Source organism: Ziziphus jujuba, chromosome 9 (genome assembly GCF_031755915.1).
Source record: "Ziziphus jujuba cultivar Dongzao chromosome 9, ASM3175591v1".
NCBI classification, from domain to species: domain Eukaryota; kingdom Viridiplantae; phylum Streptophyta; class Magnoliopsida; order Rosales; family Rhamnaceae; genus Ziziphus; species Ziziphus jujuba.
This window is the reverse complement of record NC_083387.1, coordinates 19,403,220-19,424,569: the sequence shown is the minus strand read 5'-3', so window position 1 is coordinate 19,424,569 and position 21,350 is coordinate 19,403,220. Positions and strand designations below refer to the sequence as shown.

The window sequence follows — 21,350 nt, the reverse complement described above, 5'->3', positions numbered from 1 at the left end:
CCTCTACTCTTGCTTATGCCTATCCTCCTGCTTCGACTACTTTCTCGCTGTCTTCCTTGATTTTATGTGATGAGTGCATGTGATTGGTCAATGTCTACATATTTTCTCCTAAACGCCTCATGGAATAAGGCATCTAATTGTAGACATAGTAGGCTTGCCATTTTGGGAGGAATTGTTGAGAGACTACTAACATCTCTCAGCTATTTCAAAAGGGTTGAGAAGTAGGAATACTTGTTACCTCATTGTAATCCCATAGCAAGTAGTTGATTTAACAATTTGTGGAATTCACCGGTATGCTAAATTACAAAGTTCCATTTCGTAACTTTAAATTTATCAATCACCTTATTTCGTCTAAAAGGCATAGGCATTTGTCCCTTGCCTAACATGATGGAAGACACTGTAATTAAGCTATTGCCTGATATGACTAATCATTTTCTTGTTAAGTTTCTTCCATTCTACAACTTTGTTGGGATCGAGGTTCGCTCCCTTGGCTTTTAAAAGATTAAACAAATCTTTACAACTAAGGAGATCTTTCATCCAAAGTCTGTAAAATGTGTAGTTTGTAGCAGTGATCTTAAAGATAGCTTTTGATGATTCTTTATTGACATTTTATCCTACAGTGACCTGCAATGACAAAATTATAGTTGAATTTGGCAAAACGGGGTTCACCAATGTGTCTGAAATGATCGAAAATCTTTTATTTGACTCTTTTAGAGTAAAAATCTGGTTACCATAATTTTTGGGGCAAAATTGTAATTTGCAAAAAATTTAGGACCAAACTGCAAATATTAGGAATTATAGGTATCAACTTGCAATTTCTGAAAAATTACATCTAGTGTTGATGTTGTAGGTTCGATGACATGTCAACAAATGTTAGATGATGTGGCTCTTACTAGATCATTAACTTAGCTCTGAAGTGTCAATGATGTATATTGGTTACATGGTTCTTTTGATGAAATGTTAACTGGGCTGGTAAATGACACAACTCATCCTCAATTGTGGAACAGTGCACATGAGCGAGTGAACTGCTACAAAAACTTCAGGTGGCATGTCTAGGCCACGTGTATGGTGCATTCCACTTTAGTTGAGCTTGTTTTATTCTTCTTGATGAGGTATTCCACCTAATATGCTCAAATCTTTGTTTAGAGCATTTGTGGAAACACCAATTTGAATAACATAGGCTATGTTTCTCCAAATTAAAAAAAAAAGGAAAAAAACTCTAGCTCTCAACCTGAAGTCTCTCTCTCTTCTCTCAAGCTCTTTCTGAAGATTCAAACTCTCTTTGGAGTTTACCCATAGGAGTAAGACATAAGAATGAATGAACTAACACCTATTTGGAGTTTACAAAGGTTGGTATACTCAACTTGGTTTACAACCGACTCTACAAATCGACTTTACAAGTTGCAAAATACAGCAGATGTTAAGTTGTTATTGTAGTAGACTAGCAGTTCTGGCAGTTATAAATTGCTCTTGCAGCTTGATTTGCAGACTTTGTTGATTGCAGCTAGTCTTCATAAAATAAAGACTATGAACATTAATTTTATAGATTCCAAGTAGACCAACCCGTCTCATGATTTGATACAAACCTAGGTCTACTCGCACCTAAACCCGTATTATATTAACCTGAATCTCAATTAAGTTTAAGTTCTTATGGGATAACCTTAATCCCTAACCAACCTATGATTAGAAATTTTGGTATAATGAAGATGCCACAATAGGTAATGGATGTCCTATTGATAAGTCAAAGCTAAAATATTTACTCTCTAATGGTGTTTTAAGAGTTCAAAGAGAACTTAAAGAGTTCTATCTCACAATTAATTTTCTGAATAATATTTAAGATGCAATCTCATTGAAAAATAACCCTTGAATAAGTTAAATTCATAAAGCAATAAACCGTAAAAATCTAAGACAAAACCGGCCAAGCATTGTCAATTTCCTAATGTGGCAGAAATTCCATTCCTTTCCTAATTCTAATTTTAATTAATTAATTTCTTAATTTTGAATTAGGAATTAATTAATTTACAATGAAAATAATAAAATTATAACTTTTCTAAGTTAATTTTTCCAGCAAATAAATAAATAGAAACCAAATAAAAGACTAATTTCCTAAAACAAAAAGTCAAAATCAAATTAGGAAATTAGTTTACTAGTTTGACTACTAAGCTATCTTTGATCAAATTCTAGCTGGCAAAGGTTCCAAATCAGCTCCTATATGCCATGTAGAATGCCAAATAGGATTATTTATGAGTCTCACACGTTGCCGTTGCTTGGAATAAAGAGAAAATATCAAATCAACAAACTACAATAAAGACAGCAACAAATACAGCAAAACCAGCCAACTATTCCCATTTGTGGTTGCCTTTGATTCTACCTTAGCTTGATTCCATAACCTATTAATGATATTCACTGAATCCATAAAGTATTGGATCCATTCCATGCTCCCCGGATTCCATATTTGCACTAAAACAACTACCTGGGTCCATATCAATCTCCACCACTTGAATGGGTAAAACATACTTTGAATCTTTGGGTATGAGCAAGTCCTTTTAAGAATTAATAATTCCTTGTATGAAGATAACCATATTGTCTTTAAATCTTTTAGCCTGAGTTCTAGTGATCAGCCTAGACTTCATCCGTATTAGATCAGCACTCCAGCGGGTAGTAGATTGTGCGGCCACGAGCGGATTCTAATCATGATTGAATTATTGAATATTGATCTATAGAAACTTGGGTATTGGATTTGGAAAAAATATGAGTTGCTTAAGCTTTTCCACTTATTTGAAGCGTTTGTTGGTGTATATTTATCAATGGCCAAGTAGCATATGCAAGTATGGCAGGATGAAGTAAATAGTCTACATAACATAGATGATGAAGCCAGAAGAGCATGGCTAAGAAGTGAGGCAGAAGGATGTTTGAAATGCTTGATCGCTGTCACTTCAAATGCATCATTTCATTTGATCATTTCAATTAGGTGTTAGGTTGCTTTATTTTTCTACCTTTATTTTGATTGTTGTTTAGTTAAGTACCATTGTAAACGCTACGTTTCGTTTTTCCTATAAAGCTGAGATTGCCTTTCTGACCCAGTAGAGATGAATTTCCTATAAGCATGAGACATTATTCCAGAGCCTTATACTCTTTGTAAATGAAGGTTCCCTGTTCAATGATTACGGGTTTTGTTTGTTAAATCTATTATTTATTTTCTACACCAATAGATTAGGAAAGCAGTAAGAGATTTGAGCAGTTTAGACTGAAGGATATGCCAATATAAAATGCTTAAAGTAAAAAAGAACATTAAGAATTTAGCAAGCCATTCAAAGTTTATAAAATTTTGACAATTAAGCGTAGTGAACAATCAAATGAACAATGTACTTTTATTCAGCAATCAATTCAGTAATTAACAATTGAAAAATAGAATAGCAATCAACAAACAATACAAAAAAGTTCAGATAATGAAAGACAAATATTGGAATGTACAAACCAAAAGAACCCATAAGATCCTTCTAATTGCCACAATTCCCACAGTAACCTACAATCAATCTTAATCATCCCAAAGTAGAGCAAATACGAAATACGCAAGCAGTCCAATCAACAAACTTACTAATGCCATTAGCAAACCACATTTGAAGGTTAAACCATAGAGGCTATATAAGCACAGGATATACATTTTGAATGTGTTTCTTGATGAATTACCACTGATTCCGTATATGCTTCCTAATGAATTACCATTGATCCCAAAAACTTAAGCTAGTATGTGGGTTCATTATGTATATCAAGCTTTTTGCGTCAAACATTTCCTCTCACTTGTAGGCCATTTTTTATCCTTACAAATATCAACTCCTTAAATGGGATACACATTTTGAATGTGCCTCCTGATGAATTACCACTGATCGGATGTGGGTTTATTATATATATCAAGCTTTCTGAGTCTAATATTCTCTCTCAAGCCATTTTTGGTCCTTACAAGTGTAAACTTATCTTAAATAGATGGCAATCTGACAGTGGTGGGCCTTCAGGCCATTTTGGTCCTTACAAGTGTCAATTTATCTTAAATGGGTAGTAATGTGATGGTGGTGGGATTCGAACATAGGTTTTTAAGATAGGCTATTTTTTATTCTTACAAGTGTCAACTTATGTTAAGTGGGTGGTAATACAAACCTCGGTTTCTAGGCCATTTTTGGTCCTTACAAGTGTCAACTTATCTTAAATGAATAGTAATATGAACCTAAGTTTCTAGACCATTTTTGTTCTTACAAGTGTCAACTTATCTTAAATGATGGATGGTAATGTGACGGTGGTGGGATTCGAACCTAGTTTCTAGGATATGCCATTTTTTTATCCTTACAAGTGTCAACTTATCTTAAACGGGTGGTAATGTGAACCTAAGATAGACCATTTTTAGTTCTTACATGTGTCAACTTATCTTAAATAGATGGTAATGTGAACCTAAATATCAGCTTATCTTAAATGGATGGTAATATGATGGTGGTAGACCCTCAGGCTATTTTTATCCTTACAAGTGTCAACTTATCTTAAATGGTAGGTGGTAATGTGATGGTGGTAGAATTTAAACATAGATTTCGAGGATAAGCCATTTTTTATTCTTACAAATGTCAACTTATCTTAAGTGGATAGTAATGTGAACTTAGGATAGGCCATTTTTTGTCCTTATAAGTATCTAACTTATCTTCAATGGGTAGTAATGTGAACTTAGGTTTCTAGGTCATCTTTGGTCCTTATAAGTGTCAATTTATGTTAAATGGTGGGTGATAATGTGAGTCAACTTATCTTAAATGGTGGGTGATAATATGATGATGGTGGGATTCGAACCTAGATTTCTATGATATGCCATTTTTTGTCCTTGCATGGAATTTGAACCTTATCTTAAACCTAGATTTCTAAGATAAGTCATTTTTTGTCCTTACAAGTGTCAACTTATTTAAAAGGGTACCTAGGTTTCTAGGATAGGCCATTTTTGGTCTTTATGTGGGATTTGAACCTAGGTTCCTAGGATACACCATTTTTGGTCCTTAAGTGGGATTCGAACCTAGGTCGTGTCAACTTATCTTAAATTGCTGGTAATGTGATAGCGGTGAGATTCGAATTTAAATTTTTAGGATCTTGGCTTAACCATTATGAATTACCAAATCACACAAGCTTAAACTAGTAGAATATAGGTTTATTATGTATATTAAGTTTTTTTGTGTCTAACACTTCCCTTGTTCATGTACCATTAGGCTATGTGAGTGAAGCTAATATTTTTAAATCTACCTGTGTGATAAAGGATCAGCATGACACATAGCATTGCTGTTAATATAGCAAAACAACATACAATCGGTGATCCAAAAGTCTCGACTGAACCAAGAATCATCATCGCTATTGTAACATACACCACGGTCAGCATGATGATGGACAATCAAAGGAAAATTAACAATTAGAAGCAAAATAAGTTTTTAGCCAGTCTTCGTTTGGCTTCACGCAAAGACTTTGGGAGAGATGCAGAAGCTTAAACAGAGCCATTCCGATGCTGAAGATGAGCGTAGTTACACTCATTTCAGATGAAAGCAGACACATGGTTACCATAGCAGCTTGTGAAAGGGGTGATATAGCTGGAGCAAGTAAATTGAAGGTTGACCCTCCGCTAAAGGCCATCACCGCACATAGTATATAGTAGGAAATGGTTGTCATCGCCAATTCAAATAGAATGTATGCCTTAAAGGCAAGCACAGATAGCACGAACAAAGCTATCTGAGCCATTGCCATTGAGAATTAGAGAGACTAAGAGAGAAAGAGAGCGAGAGAGCCAGAGACTGAGGGAGAGAGCGAAGAGTATGAGAGAGTGAGGCAAGGTTAGTTTTAGTGTGAGAGACAAGTAGCCAAGCAAAGTCAGTTATACTAAGAGGGTGAGAGAGAGTGAGAAATAAAATGGTTTGTGTTTTTATGAAAAAGCACACTTTAGTTTAGGTATTTTCCTTTAAAAAAAGAAAAATGGTAGAAACAGAATTTATAAAAAGAAAAAAAGCCGCCGGCCGGTGGTCCACCATAGGAATAGGATCTGGCGATTGTGGTCAATGCCTAGTTTCTGCAACTGAGATAGAAATTTAAACCGAGAGATTTTTGCACAAATACTGGCCCAGTCAATTCATTAGCATATCGTTCGGCCCATTCTAGGCCCATAATGGAAACGAATAGTGAATCGAAAAACCACGGATCGTTAACAGACCCACTCTCAGTTTCTGTCTCTTGTGCATCTTTTGGCTGATGGATGACTCACGGTGGCAGTACTGCATGGACGAGTGGCGGTTTGTTTGAGATCTGAGAGAAAAATAGCACAAGAATTTCCCTCATTTTCTAATTTACTCTCAGTGCTGAGAGACAAAGAAGATCCTGTGGTTTGTGACAAATGGAGTATAGGAAAATCAAAGACGACCAGGTACTCGCCCTTTCACAATCAATACTCTTCTCTTAGCTTCTTTTTTATTTATTTATTTAATTTTTTTTCCTTATATATATATATATATATATATATATAAAATATACTATGAAAATCTCAATTCAGGATAACAATGGGGATTCAGTTGCTGAAGATATTGAGAACTTGCGGGGAAAATCTCTTTCTGGTAGTTTTTTTTTTTTTTTTTTTTTTTTAATTTTTATTATTATTATTTTTTTAATTCTTTATTTTTGGGCCACTGATTTTGGGGGTGTGGCAGTGAGCAATGTAGCGGGAAGCTTGGGAGGGAGTCCAGTAGAGCGCTCCAAGTGGAAACGCAAGTACGGATTGTATTATTTCCTTTTTTCTTTTTCTAATTTTCATTCATTTCTTTTTTAAATGATATCAATTGCAATCAGAATGAAATTTTGGCAATGTTAAAGGTCAATCGTGACTCTTGCGTTGACTATTCTTACGAGTTCGCAAGCAATTCTGATTGTGTGGTCCAAAAGAGCTGGCAAGTACGAATATAGTGTTACCACCGCTAATTTTATGGTGAGGAATTTAGCATTACTCCTCAAATTGAAGTGCAATGTGGGCTTTAACCCCTATTGCCAATCTGAAATTTGATTTAAACTTTGATGTGTATATGTTAAATGGGTGTTTGGGTTTTTTGTGTTTTGGGAATTTAGGTGGAGAGTTTGAAATGTGCATTATCGCTTGCAGCCTTGGGAAGGATCTGGAATAATGAAGGTGTCACTGAAGATAACAGGTTGTTATTCGGTATCTTATCTGTTTTCTTCTTGAATTTTTTTTCCTTTTAATTCCTTAGCAGATGATTAATGGTTTTCTAAGTTGTTGTTGGTTTATTATCACAATTGAATTGATTGTGGAGGACAGTAAAATTCTACTTCCAGGCTATATTGTTTCTGATTATTTAGTACATATGTCATTCATCATAGCATGTACAAACACTTTCGGAATAGATAATCTTTTTAGATTGCAGTGGAATTATGTGTTTGCTGGAATTCTACACTTTCATATGAAATAAACTTAAAAAGAATATTCATATAATGTCTATTACTTACCAAGTATCTTGCCGCCTTACTAGGTTGAGTACAACTCTTGATGAAGTTATTGTTTACCCCATTCCTGCGTTGCTTTATCTTGTGAAAAATTTGCTTCAGGTGAGTTTCGCTGGTTTGATTTTTTCTAGTAATTTTAGTCTCCCCCCCACCCAAACCAAAATTTGATTCCATCTCTATATTCTTATATCGCAGTATTACATCTTTGCTTATGTGGATGCTCCGGGTTATCAGATACTGAAGAACTTGAATATTATCAGTACTGGTGTATTGTACAGGATTATACTCAAGAAAAAGTAAGTAGTCTTCATTATTTATGGTGGATTTCATGCCTGAGAATAATATGTTTCCTGCATCTCATATGTGGGATAGTTGGTGAAGAAAAATCGTGTTAGTTCCATATAATCTGTGTTTATATTCTAGTTGATATTGCTCCTCTAGAAAAAATAAAATAAAATATAATAAAAATAAAGCTAATAAGGGAAGAAAACATGCCGAAATGAATAGGAATAGAAAGGTTCACAAATGAGCAATTACAATACCTGAGGGAATTTTAAAAAAGAGTAATGTTCCAAGTAACTATGATATAATCTACTTTATGTGTTTCTGAGGATGGAGCTTGATGAAGACGACTGATTGTTTATTTTTTATTTTTTGGCATTGAAGATTTAGACAGACATAAAGGACCTTGTAAATTTGTTACAGATCTGTGTTCTTATTTTATCTTACTACAGGTTAAGTGAGATTCAGTGGGCAGCTTTTATTCTGCTATGTGCTGGATGCACAACGGCACAACTGAACTCAAAGTAAGAGCCACTACCACCATATCATTTAGTTGTATCTTGTGATTGAATTGATGCAGAATTTCTCTCTAAGTACTCATGTTAGTCAACTACGCATATCAGCCTTGTAGATTTGTTTTGGGCTACCTCATGAATTCTACAAACTCAGGGGCATATGTAGATGTTTTTGATTCTCTCTGACTGGTTCTGAACTAATTAAATAACTAACGAGGAGTTTTAGGTCCCTAATATGTTATATGTTCTCAATGCTATTTTTTAGATCTGACATCATCTCAATGCAGTTGTCACTATGAGTAGGGGTAATGAGAGCTATTTCCTACAACTTAATCATTACATTAGATTAATGGATTTTCATTTCTGCAGTTCTGATCATGTTCTTCAAACTCCTTTTCAAGGTTGGATAATGGCCATTGTAAGTTGAAATTTTTTATGCTCTTATTCTACATACAATTTTACTTATATTGTAGGCTTATACAGTTGTTATCCTATGTGAGTACCATCTTTGCAGGTCATGGCACTTTTAAGTGGTTTTGCAGGAGTTTATACTGAGGTGAATTTCTATTGCAGAATCTGCTGTATTGCTCATGTTTAAAACATTGTTAATCATTCAAATCATCTCCCTAGCTTACTTAATTTGATAAAACTTTGGGGTGGGATTAATTTCAAAGGCTTTAGAAAAAAGTGATTCTGGACATGCAGACCGCCATTACAAAAAAAGGGGTGAAAGTTTTGTTGCCAAAAAAAAAGAAACAAAAAAAAAAAAAAGGAGGGGCCGGTTGGGGGTGTGTGTGTGTGTGGTGGGGGGAGTTTCGATCAAGTGCTCTAGATTATAAGTTGTCAATAAACTTGTTTTATTTTTTGGTAGGCTATAATCAAAAAGCGTCCTTCAAGGAATATAAATGTGCAAAACTTCTGGTTGTATGTCTTTGGCATGGCATTCAATGCGGTTGCTATTCTGATTCAAGATTTTGATGCTGTGATGAACAAGTAATTTCAAGTTTTCTTTCTATTTCTCATTTTGATTTACTGATTTATTTTCTTCTGTTTTGCTGAGACCATATCTAAAAAATCTGTAATGCCTTTCAAAGAAATTATATTTTTTTTACTTACTATATTGCAAATATCACAGTTATATATATGCTCAGATGATCTCTCCATTTAATATGTAATTGTTCTTTCTTCAGGGGATTCTTCCATGGGTACTCATTTATTACTGTATTAATGATTCTCAACCATGCGCTCAGGTACTTATCATTTCCAGCTTCATCAGTTTATCAATAGCTCCTTACTTACCATTGTCTATCCTAATAAATCATGCTCTCAGGTATTGCAGTCCTCTCCTATAGCAATGTAATTGATTGTTATATGGAAGTAATTTTGTGACTATCATATTAATTTGTAGAAGGATAAAATTGCATGGTAATATCTTAGAATAGGTTCAAATATTGGGCTGCATAATTATGAATTCAAAACTGCATATTTTGTTGTATAGGTGGTTGGTAATTATACATTAGTTAGGCAAAAATGACTCATCTCTCTTTTTTCTGCTTGTTGCATACTTCATAGCAGTGTAATGGGAAAAGCACTGGAATTTGCCTGGGTTGGCTTGGTTTAAGTGTATGGGGGAAAAATTTTGAACTAAACCAAATTAAAGACAAACTTAATTTTTTTTATCTTTATATGTCTATATACATACATATATATATATATATATATATATATATATATAAGTTTTATGCATTTGGTACTTTATTTGATTTTATAGTTTATTTATGTGTATTATGTATATGCATTTTGATTATAGATATGTCTACATAGTTTGATTTTGTAACATTAAATTCCCTTGAGCTATTAAGTACTTGTAAGTTTGATTTTGTAACGATTAAAACTATGTACATAATAAATAAATCCTTAAAGTAGAATGGGATTGAATTCTTTGGTTGACTTGCCATTGGTATTCTAATGAATCAGTTGTTATGAAAAACTGCTTCTTTGACATGTCCATTATATCCGTTAACTCATATATGTTTATTTTGAAAACAATATTAATATTATGGATAATAACACAAATAATTAAACTTTATAGAAATTTGTGAATAAAATTGAATTGTTTAAAATGTTTGAAAAAGATAAGGATTAATCTTGAGACTAACGAATTGTAAAAGACTGCCACCATACAGCTCTAGCAGAATTAATCAAGATTATTCAAACTTCTCGCTATGTACCACTGAAGAGCTTTGCTTCTTTAGTAAATTATATAATCTAGCTGACATATGCGACAAGGGTCACTTAATCTTGCATAGTCTCTTTCATCTTAAAACTTTATTTATATCTCTGTTGTAGTTAATTATATTAAATTCACCCTTTAACATAGAACTTCTCTTTGATAGTTAATAAAGTTATTCTCAAAATCACAATTTATATAGCATGCAGAAATTGCAAATAGTTTCTATTTGAACTCCGGCATTAATTTGAGACACTTGATCTTTCCATAATGGATAATTTTTTATCTGTTTGTTTGTCTTACTTTTGCTGCTTGGATTCAATATAATATATTATCAGTTTTGCCTTTTTTACAGTGGTATTGCTGTTTCAATGGTTATGAAATATGCTGACAATATCGTTAAGGTAAGAAATGGAAGCATGACTTCTTAAATGGCTATGCATTATTAATGTATATTCACTTGCATCTAGCCTATTGCAATACTTGTGTGCTACAATCATATCTATGCTTGGGCATATCACTGATACATTTTTCCTTTAATTTTGCTTAATTTATTTAGGAATTATTTGGATTCTTTTTAGGGATGAGTTCATAAGTTTTCCACTGCACTAATTAAATTTGTTGGTATCAACATCTTGCATATTTCTTTTCCTTGCATAGGATTCCTGAGGGTGGCGAGCTATAACTTCTATGTTTTATCAATGATGGAACTTGTAAAAAGATTATCTTTAAAACAATCATGGAATTTGCATGAAGAAATTTTTTTTTCTTATGGAATATGTCGTGTTAAGGCTTTAATGAAAATCTTTTAGGCTTTCACCAATATATATATATGTATATATATTTGGTTTATGATGAAATGTTATTTTCATTAATTAAGATCTGTTAGAGCTCATTTGGTAGAAGTTGTTTGTCCTTTTACGCTTTTTCATATGGCTTTTACTCTATCTCTTTAGGATTAATGCATTCTCTTCAAATGTTGGTTAGACATTCTTACCTAGTTATAAGCTTTGAATGAAAATAATAAAATAAAATATATATAAATATATATACACAAAATTAGAAACAGATTGACATGGTTTTCAATTTTGTGTTTATGTTTTTTTCTTAAGCTGGTAATCAGGTGAAAATATCTACTTATCATTTGATTAAACTATCAATCAAACATAACTTAAGTAAAAGCTTTAAAGAAAAACTGAAAGCTTAATACACCAAAAATAAACTTGTTACCAAAACCGACACTTAGCTGTTATATGTTACCAAGCTGAGCATGATGATTATTAGTAAAGCTACAATTCCTTTGTTTGTACTTTTTTCCCTGCTAGCTTGGTCATGGATTGATAATGTTCATTATATGCAAATTATTTGATTTTAGCTATTAAAATTATGTTAGACTTAGTGAGTTGGCTTCTCAGCTTGAGTATTATTTTACAGAGGAAAGTTCCAATCTTTACTTAGCTTCACTGCATGTTGCAGGTCTACTCTACTTCAGTGGCTATGCTTCTAACAGCAGTCGTTTCTCTGTTTCTTTTTGGCTTTCATCTCTCTCTTGCCTTTTTCCTTGGCTCGATGTAAGTCCTCTGCTCACGTGGAATGTTGCTTAATGTTGCTTCCTTATCAATCAATTTAAATCATATAATTTCAGGACTAGACTGGCCAAAATCAACTTAAATCAAATGATGTAACAATTAAAAACTAGCAATTAGGTTTGATGGTTCCGATTATTTTTGTTCAACACATAATCTCAAACTGCACATTTATTTCCTTTCTTATGATGCCGCTAGGGTTAAACAGCATTAAGGCCATTTGAGGCATGAATTGTTATTTTTCCAACATATATGTATATATATATACGTATACATATACATGTACATATGTATATCATGTATCTTTACTGTGTTTCTTTCTTCGTCCAGTGTTGTCTCAGTTTCAGTTTATTTACACTCAATTGGTAAGCTGCAAAGATAGTGACGACTTCTGCTTGTCATCTCCACCCAATTTTGGCAAAGGTCAAGGTTTCTGCTTACATTCTGATATCTTGCTATTTCATCTTATATATATATATATATATATATATATATATGTCTTGAATACTGACCAAAAATGTAAATTAGATGGCGACTATCCCCATGTCCTGTATCTTGTGATCAAATTAATCCAAAATTGATGAGATTTAGGTTCTAGTCTCCCACATCCGCTTCAACTTTCTTCTAAACTACATTTTGTTTGTTGTCTCGCTGAAGTATGATGAATTTTTGAGATTTTTATGTTTCTATTAGATACAAAGCTAGTAACGTGAATGACACTTTCATAATGGATGGGTATATGATGACTCGTGTCAATGTTTATTAAAATCTGCTAAATAGGATAATCATAGTAAGAGCCACTATCGAATTCGAGCATGAATCCTCTGGCCTATATGCAATGTTAGATAGAAGGAAATAATTGGATCTCTGAGATGCTCAATGCAACCTTCTTATCTTACAAAACGGTGGAAAAAATCCAAATAAAAAAAAAAATTGGTGGAAAAAGTTTCATAGTTTGATAAGTATTGCAGTAACAGTAGGGGCTGATTTTTGGCTGTACCATTTGTCTATAACTCTGCATGGGTACTAAAACTCATGTTTTATTGCTATTAACAGCTGACAATCTTTGCAGCATTTCCGCAATCAAATCCTGGAACAGAATGGACTGTGTCTTCAAGTTTTTGACGTCTCATTCAGTTCATAATGATCATCTGGTAATACCTTGATTTCACTGGATCTTACAGATTACAGCTGTTTTGTTTTGTCATCAAGGTCATAGCCAACCTTGTATTATCTTTGATATACCTACTTAATCTACAAAATGAAGGGGCATTTCTAACTGAGGCTTGGAGCTTCCAGTTGAAATACGTGTGTTCCTAACATTGCATCTTATAAAAAGAAATTTGACGGTTCAATCATTAGTACCCCTTGGCCGCGTAAACAAGTCAAAGCAAGGCCTCGGTTTCTTCTAACTATCCTCTCAGCAAGTAAATATCACAAGATTATTTGTATTTGGATGAGAATATCTGCTATTGATTATGGATTGATGAATTCCTTATGTTTTAGGGAATGATTGTTAAGTTTAATCTTTGCATAATTTCATAAGTTCAGTATTGCTTCAAAATTTCATTAATTGGTTTCTTCTTCATCTTCTTCTTTAACAATGAATTGTTTACTTTGAGAAATTTTAAAAATTAGTGAAAGTTTTTTAGAATATGGAAATTGCTTACCATTACGTAATCAAAATACAAGCCCAATGGGTAGGCATAAACAAGTCCGAACTGATCAAACTGAATGGGTTGGATTTGATCTAGTTTGGACAAGTTTTTGATAAAAATTAAGCTGAATCGAATAGACTATGTATATAGATTTGTTAAATATTAATATTTTTATTATAGTTAAATATATATTTTGAAGAATTAATTACACTGCAAACCTTGGAATTTTTTCTTAATTACAATGGGGTATTTTCAATGTTTTCATAATTACATTGCATATTTTCGATGTTTTTTTTAATTAGAACCGGATATCTTTATGTTTTTATAATTACATTGTACACTTTTGAGGTTTTTTTCTTAATTACAATCCATCTTCATGTTTTCATAATTATATCTATCTTCTGATAAAATTTTATTCTTAAAAATGTAATATCTTTTATTTGTCAGTTAAAATTTTATTAATTGTCCTTTGTATATATTAATTAAACGAGAATTTTGATTGATTTAAAAAATAAAGCTTTTTTAATTTGAAAAGGTTGAAATCCAATGAATAATAAATACAAGAATAACTATCAATTTTTAACGACGTCCTCTAGAATGTTTAAAATATAATTTTTATGTTCTCTATTTTCTTTTCTTTTTTAATTTGTTTTCAAAACTTGTTTTTAAACATGAATGGCCAAAATTGTGATATGTGCATTGAGAGGATTAGTGGACTTCATGTTTTCAACAGCTACAACAGGATCATCCTTGTGATATTATATATTTTTATAAATTATGTTTTTTCTAGTTATTTTAGTTTGTAGCTGTTTTCTTTTCTTTAGTTTTTTTTTCTTAATTTTTTTTCTTTAGTAGAACTGATTATATGTCATATTAAATATTATAAAGTACAATAAATATTTTAAAAATTCTATAGTCATGGATAGCCTACGTAACTTTTAACGATTGTATACAAAAAAGAAACTTTATATATATGTATAATTAAGAATCTTAGTCCTAAAATCCCACATCCATTTATTACAAAAACATGTCAGTCTTATCTTTTCATATTTGGCTAATTTCCTAAATTTTTCCATGAACAACTCCAAAAGACGATCCAAATTTTGCCAAACAGGAATGGCCAAACTTGCTTGGCCATTCATTTTCAAAAATAAGTTTTGAAAACAAAATTTTTTTTAAAAAAAAAACATAAATTAGAAAACATAAAAATTATGTTTTAAACATTCCAGAAGATGCCAATAAAAATTTATAGTTATTTTTGTACTTACTATTCGTTGGGCTTCGACCTTTTCAAATTAAAAAAATTTTATTTTTTAAATTAATCAAAATTCACGTTTAATTAATATATACAAGGGACAATTAATAAAATTTTAACTACCACATAAGAGAGTACATTTTTATGGATGAAGTTTTATCAGAAGGGAAGCGGATGTAATTATGGAAACATGAAAGTATTCGGTTATAATTAAGGAAAAAACCTTGAGAGTGTGCAATGTAATTATCGAAACATAAAGGTATCCGGTTGTAATTAAGGAAAACATCGAAGGTATGTAATGTAATTATGCAAATATGAAGATATTCGGTTGTAATTAAAGAAAACCTCAAATATATGCAATGTAATTAACCATTTTTTTAATTATTTAATTAAAAATATTCATAATATTAAATTCAAAATTAAAAAAAATAAAAACAATGAAACATAGAGTACTGGATCAAAGTCCATATCAACAAAACTGATAATGGTTGGTTCAATTTTGATTTGGCTCTTTGTAAAGGTTTGTTTCAGCTTTGTTAAAAAATGGCTGCAAGCGGATGGAACTTAACGCCATGCAGCTTCGAAATAAGGAAATAAATTAATGCCATGCAGCTTCTAAATAAGGAAATAAAAAAAAGTTAGCCAGGAGATCCAATTTTACTTTTCATTTACAGAGGATGATTCTAGATTATGAGTTTAACTGTTTTAGGGTTAGTACAATTGGATTTAACTGAGGCTGTTCATTGGTTCAAAAGGACTCGTTTGGTAAGAATAAATTAGATCTAATTATTAATCCGTTTTGTAATTTTCAAACCGATTGGAACCAATTTCAATTTCAAATCCAATCAAATAATGGTTGGATTGGATTGAATTTAAATTTGAATTTGTAATATTAGATTATAAAATTTTAAATATTAGATAGTTGGAACTTTGATTTTAGAATTTTGAAACCTTGGATTCCAGCATTTTCATAATAAAAAATAGCCAATATTTTTTTTAAAAAAATCTGTTAACATTTTGAAAATGAAAATTTTAATTTTAGAATAAGATAAGCAAAACAAAAGTAGTTAAAATAATATATCAACTACAACTAAATTTTAAACTAAATAATACAAACCAATATAAATGATCAATAAAACAAAAACAAAAATAATTTACTTATTATTTTTGAATATATATTTTTGAATAATTTATTTTTAATTGGCTTCGTTGGGATTGGTTGATCGTTTTTTTCTTTTGAAATTAATTTAAATCAATCCAACTACTGATTTTGAATTTTTGAAATCGATCTAATTTAATTATAATGAAATAACCGATTCAAACAAATTACATTGGATTGGTCAGTTTGTCAATTAATCGATTTTGTTACACTCCTAGATTTGATGTTTGAGTAAAGATATCAGCATATTTCACACAATTGCTTTTAATGTTATTTTTATTTCATATATTTTATTAGATCCGTTCTACGGATCAACCCAGTACCCAAAATTGTCACAGTTATGGAACATATAATTTCAAGCATATATCATGGAAAATTACTAACATCTCTCTGTTTTGCTGGTTTCAAAATGCACATAAATGCATTTCTATTTTCCAGAAATTACGAAAACACATTCTCACGTTTCATTATTGCAAAATCACTCTTTCCTGCATACCTTCTTGAAATATTTACATGGAGATTAAGTGGATGAAAATGTATAAATGTCAATCATAGAGTTTAATGGACTATATTTACGTAGAAGGAAAATGTGTGAGGAAGTGTTTCAGTGATTTATGAAATACAAAGGCATTGTTATACGACTAACAAAACATTAGAAGCATTATGGCAATTTTCTCAAATATATAAGTAAAACCAAAGTGCATTTTAGATAATTCCATAAAAAGTCAAAATAATTACAGAAAAATAGGTCACTGGCAGAGCCTTACTTAACGAATTAATTGATTGATCATGTAATTTCTGGCTCACCAAACCTCTGTCTATATTTGATTTAATTAATGTTTCGTATGGGAATTATAAAAGGAATGAGAGTCATTGTAATTGAAAATGCTCTTATTCATCATCAAATGATGGATAGGGACTTTTCACTTTATTGTATGAAAGAATTAATAGTCAAAGATAGTTAAGGTGGAAAATTGCGTTCTAGTAGTTAAAAGTAGTAAATAATTGTTAATGGCCTAATTAGAAGATTCAGACATTGCCCAGAGAATTCAGCAAAAATGGCGTAAATCACAAATCTAATCAACCACCACCGACTTCAAATCTTCCCTCAATTGTTTTCAAAATACCTTCCAACTTCTTAAACATTAAAATCGAAATTCTAAGGCAACCACATATGATATAATAATATATTGCAAAAACATAAACTAGTTATAATTTTCTTTTTAAAAAAAAAAAAGATATTAGATGTTATGTGTCTCAAAGCTTTGTTGATCTTCTCTGGCCAGATGCAAAGTTAGATTCTTTAAAACATCTACAACTTGTACAAAATAAATTTTACAACAATTGTCGAAATCTTGTATACAAGATGTATTAATCTGGAAGAAAGTGAGGGGAAAACAGTGGCAGATCTCAAGGGCAGGCACGGGCATCCTCCTCCGTCAAATTGTTTTTGGTGGTTCAATTCAAACTATAAAATTTGCTAGATACATTACATTCTATACACACCCATATTAAAATTTATTTTTGTTAGGTACACTAATAAATTGTATCTATTTTACCTTTAATGAATAACAAAATAAAAAAATAAAAGCTGAATACACTATAAGAAACTTATGAAAAACTCTATTGTACTTGCAACCCCAATTTTTCTATAAAAAATAAAATAAAATACAAACTGATTGGATCAAATAAAAAAGCTTAAAGTGTTCTTTCATGTGGATTGAGGGTTGAACGAAACCATATCAAATCTAAAAGCTTCAAATGTTCTTCTACAAAATGATTCGCCTGTTTGGTTTTAGGCTTCGAAGGAAAGTCAAAGCATTGTGGTTTCCACTCCATTAAACACCTATTCTTTGAATTTTTAGTGAGTTTAGTTTTTCACTTTTTTGCTAAAAAATCGTAACCACAATTTTTATTGGTCGCAGATTTCTGGTTGAGACTTTCATTTTTGAAACCCTCATTGGTTCTATCTCACACAACTGGTGACAATTTGGTGAGTATAAACGATTATATATATTGCAATTTATCGTTTTCATTCCAACCTTAGTAAGCTAAGATTAAGCACATAAGTTTATTTGTTTTTTCAAAGGCAAATTCCAATATAGTTTTTTTTTTTTTTTTTTGGAACAAATTATTTAAGTTACAATTTATCTAAAATCCCCGCATCCCATATGATTCAAATTCGTACTTTCATGGACACAAATAGAAGATGCTCAACCACTAAAATTATTCGATTCATCAAATACTTATGTAGTTATTCATAGGAAATTGAACCATATGTATGATGCGTGAGACATATAGGACTGGTTTAGAAGGATGCTTGAATGAAGTAGGTTGCCAAACTGATTAATAGACAGAGGACGACGATAATTCGTGAAATAGTTTTCCCTATTAGTTGCTTTGTTAGTGATGATGTGATGTGCTGCATGATAAATTTTGTTTAATTTTCATCAAACTTTTTTTATATTTGATTTAAATACAATTTATTTTTTTTAGATTTAAAAGTACCATCAACTTTCCATTAGGTTCTAAAAAATTATTGTTAGTTATAATTTTTAAAACTTAAAAGAAAAAGTTGTATTTAATGTAAACCTCAAGGGCTTGAATGTAATATTCACTTTTAGATATTATGCGGCTTATCAAGGGATTATTTTTTTTCTAAATTGTAAAATGGATAAATATAGATGTATATATATGTTTTTGGTAATGTTTAAGGCTATTTATAACATTTTATCAATAATATAGCTAGAATATTAAAAAATCATAAAATACAGTGTTTTTAACAAGTTTTATAATATATATATATATATATTTATTGTATTTATCCTAAATGTATGATAAATCTTGTAAAAAAAAATGTATTTGGCCTCCCAAAAAAAATAACTACAAACTTTCAATATTTTGATTTTTTAGTTTAATGTTAGGCCATTAAAATCACATTTTTATCAATGATAAAAAAAAAAGAGAGCATATATTTATAATGAAGATAAAATAGAATATGATATTTGATTTAGTGGAATAGGTGATAAATATTGTAGCTATATACTATGTGTTGTATTTTATAGAAAAGAAAATTTAAATTTAAATAATATTTATATATTAAACTTGATAATATTTTTCATACCGGTGTGTATATATATAAATATATTTTAAGTACTTTTCGGAAAATATTGAAAAAATATATTATCCATCTTAAATTTTTTAACAAAGAGATTAATTTCATTATTAATTACTATATAATAATTTTATTATTTTATATTAAAATTCCATTTATTACATATCCATACATATATCCTAGTGCATGTAATTTTTGTGTTAAATATTTTTAATAATAAGAATATCTTTTATTATATACATGTTTTTTACTTTATCTTCTCAAAATTTTTTAAAAAAATCAAATAAGAAAATCAATCTCATTATTAAATATCCTAAATTAAATCTTATTATTTTACAATAAAATAAATATAACAAAGTAATAAAAATATTAATATATAGACTATACAAATAAGGAGATGAATGTTATTATTAATTACTGTATATAAAATTTTATTATTTTACAATAAAATAAATATAACAAACTAATAAAGATATTAATATATAGATTATAAATTTTTTTTTAACATTTTTTATTCTAACTATCTTTCTTTTTTTAATTTCTTGCAAGTAATTAATTTTTCTATATTAAATATTTATAATATAATTTAATTACCTTTATTATTATTATTTTTATTATTTATCTACTAAATACGTTTTTACCTTGTAAGGTAATTTATTTATGGTTATATATATTTTACCTTATAAGGTATTATTTTACAGTAAAATAAACATATTAAAGAAATAAAGATATTAATATATAAATTATACAAATAAGGAGATCAACCTCCTTATTAATTACAATATAAAATAAATATAACAAGTCAATAAAAAAATTAATATATAGATTATAAAATCTTTTTTGTTTTAATTTTTCTTATTATGACTATCTTTCTTTTGTTATTCCTTGCAAATAATTAATTTTTGTATATTAAATCCGCATAAAATAATTTAATTACCTTTATTATTATTATTATTATTATTTACCCTGTAAAATGCTTTTACCTTGTAAGATACTTTATTTATGGTTACATATATTTTAAAGAGATTAACTAAGGAGATTAATCATATTATTGAAATCTATATGTTAGGATATTTAAATTCCATTTATTAAATATCCATATATAAATATGTAGTAGTGTATGGAACATCTTTAATAATAAGAAGGGAAAAACATGATTGTTTCACATAAATGTTTATTGAAATATATTTAACCACATTAATAGCCATAAATAATAAGGAAAAGGGGATATGATTTTTTTTCTTTTTTTTTTTTTGGTATAATGATTTTGGAGGCAATCCAAAAGAATCTTATGATGACATGTGACATTTTATTTACTGACTATTCAACTTTTATATATTATATGGATATATTTTGTACTTATAAAAATGTAGTTTGGAATGCATCAGTTGTGCACCATGGTGGATAGTAAACCTAACCAATAACTTTCAATCATAATACATCATTGATGAGTAATTAACATATCATATTTTAAAAATTCTTGACTACTTCAAATTAAACATTATGTGGATATTAGGATCAAAAGATAATGACTAAAAAGTAAATCAAAAATTATGAAGGGAGCATGCCCGTCATTAAAGTAATAATGCAAGTATCTAGTTCATAGTTCCTATATAGTTGTACATCTATTTAAAAGGTTGACTTCCAAATGCAACTAGACCGTATACGAAAAATTCGATGGTCTATTTTATGTATAATGATATTGCCACCCAATTAAGACCTTTGGAATATAAATAGACCGTTTCAAAAATATATATTGGTCCATTGAGCCAATATAAACAAGGCTAATATTTAGATAAAACTACTTGGAACATAGAAACAGAAAAGTCCACATAAAAGAAATAAAAGTCCATCTTACCATGTACAAAATATATATATATATATATATATATATAAAAGGATTGTTATCTATGTTTCCCACCTCTATCCCTTTTATCAGGTCAATCTCTAGGTTTTTGAACTGTCTGACTTACTATCTATTGTTGTTGCTACATTAATCAACTGAGTTGATTCAACCTTCAATTTGGCCTGTTCA

General features: G+C 30.1%; 1 protein-coding gene across 7 annotated transcripts; it reads left to right on the top strand.

The window, feature by feature from the left end:
• Nucleotides 1-6,219: 6,219 nt before the first annotated feature.
• Nucleotides 6,220-13,709, top strand: LOC107423365 (CMP-sialic acid transporter 4). 7 transcript variants are annotated; one of them, XR_007243192.2, is made up of 17 exons: nucleotides 6,223-6,430; nucleotides 6,557-6,617; nucleotides 6,711-6,771; nucleotides 6,874-6,985; nucleotides 7,123-7,202; nucleotides 7,542-7,617; nucleotides 7,711-7,811; nucleotides 8,250-8,321; nucleotides 8,682-8,730; nucleotides 8,827-8,868; nucleotides 9,184-9,305; nucleotides 9,503-9,562; nucleotides 10,898-10,946; nucleotides 12,019-12,113; nucleotides 12,459-12,551; nucleotides 13,185-13,282; nucleotides 13,396-13,709. XR_007243192.2 is itself a non-coding variant. In XM_048481520.2 (16 exons), exons 1-15 carry the CDS (start codon nucleotides 6,401-6,403, stop codon nucleotides 12,508-12,510), a joined length of 1,062 nt encoding a protein of 353 aa, XP_048337477.1. In that variant the 5' UTR covers nucleotides 6,223-6,400; the 3' UTR covers nucleotides 12,511-12,551; nucleotides 13,185-13,709. The 7 variants fall into 7 exon arrangements, 3 of the variants coding, with proteins under 3 accessions (XP_048337477.1, XP_048337478.1, XP_048337476.1); XR_007243193.2 differs by having other exon boundaries at nucleotides 12,459-12,557; nucleotides 13,201-13,282; XR_007243191.1 differs by having other exon boundaries at nucleotides 6,224-6,430; nucleotides 13,201-13,282.
• Nucleotides 13,710-21,350: the final 7,641 nt, after the last annotated feature.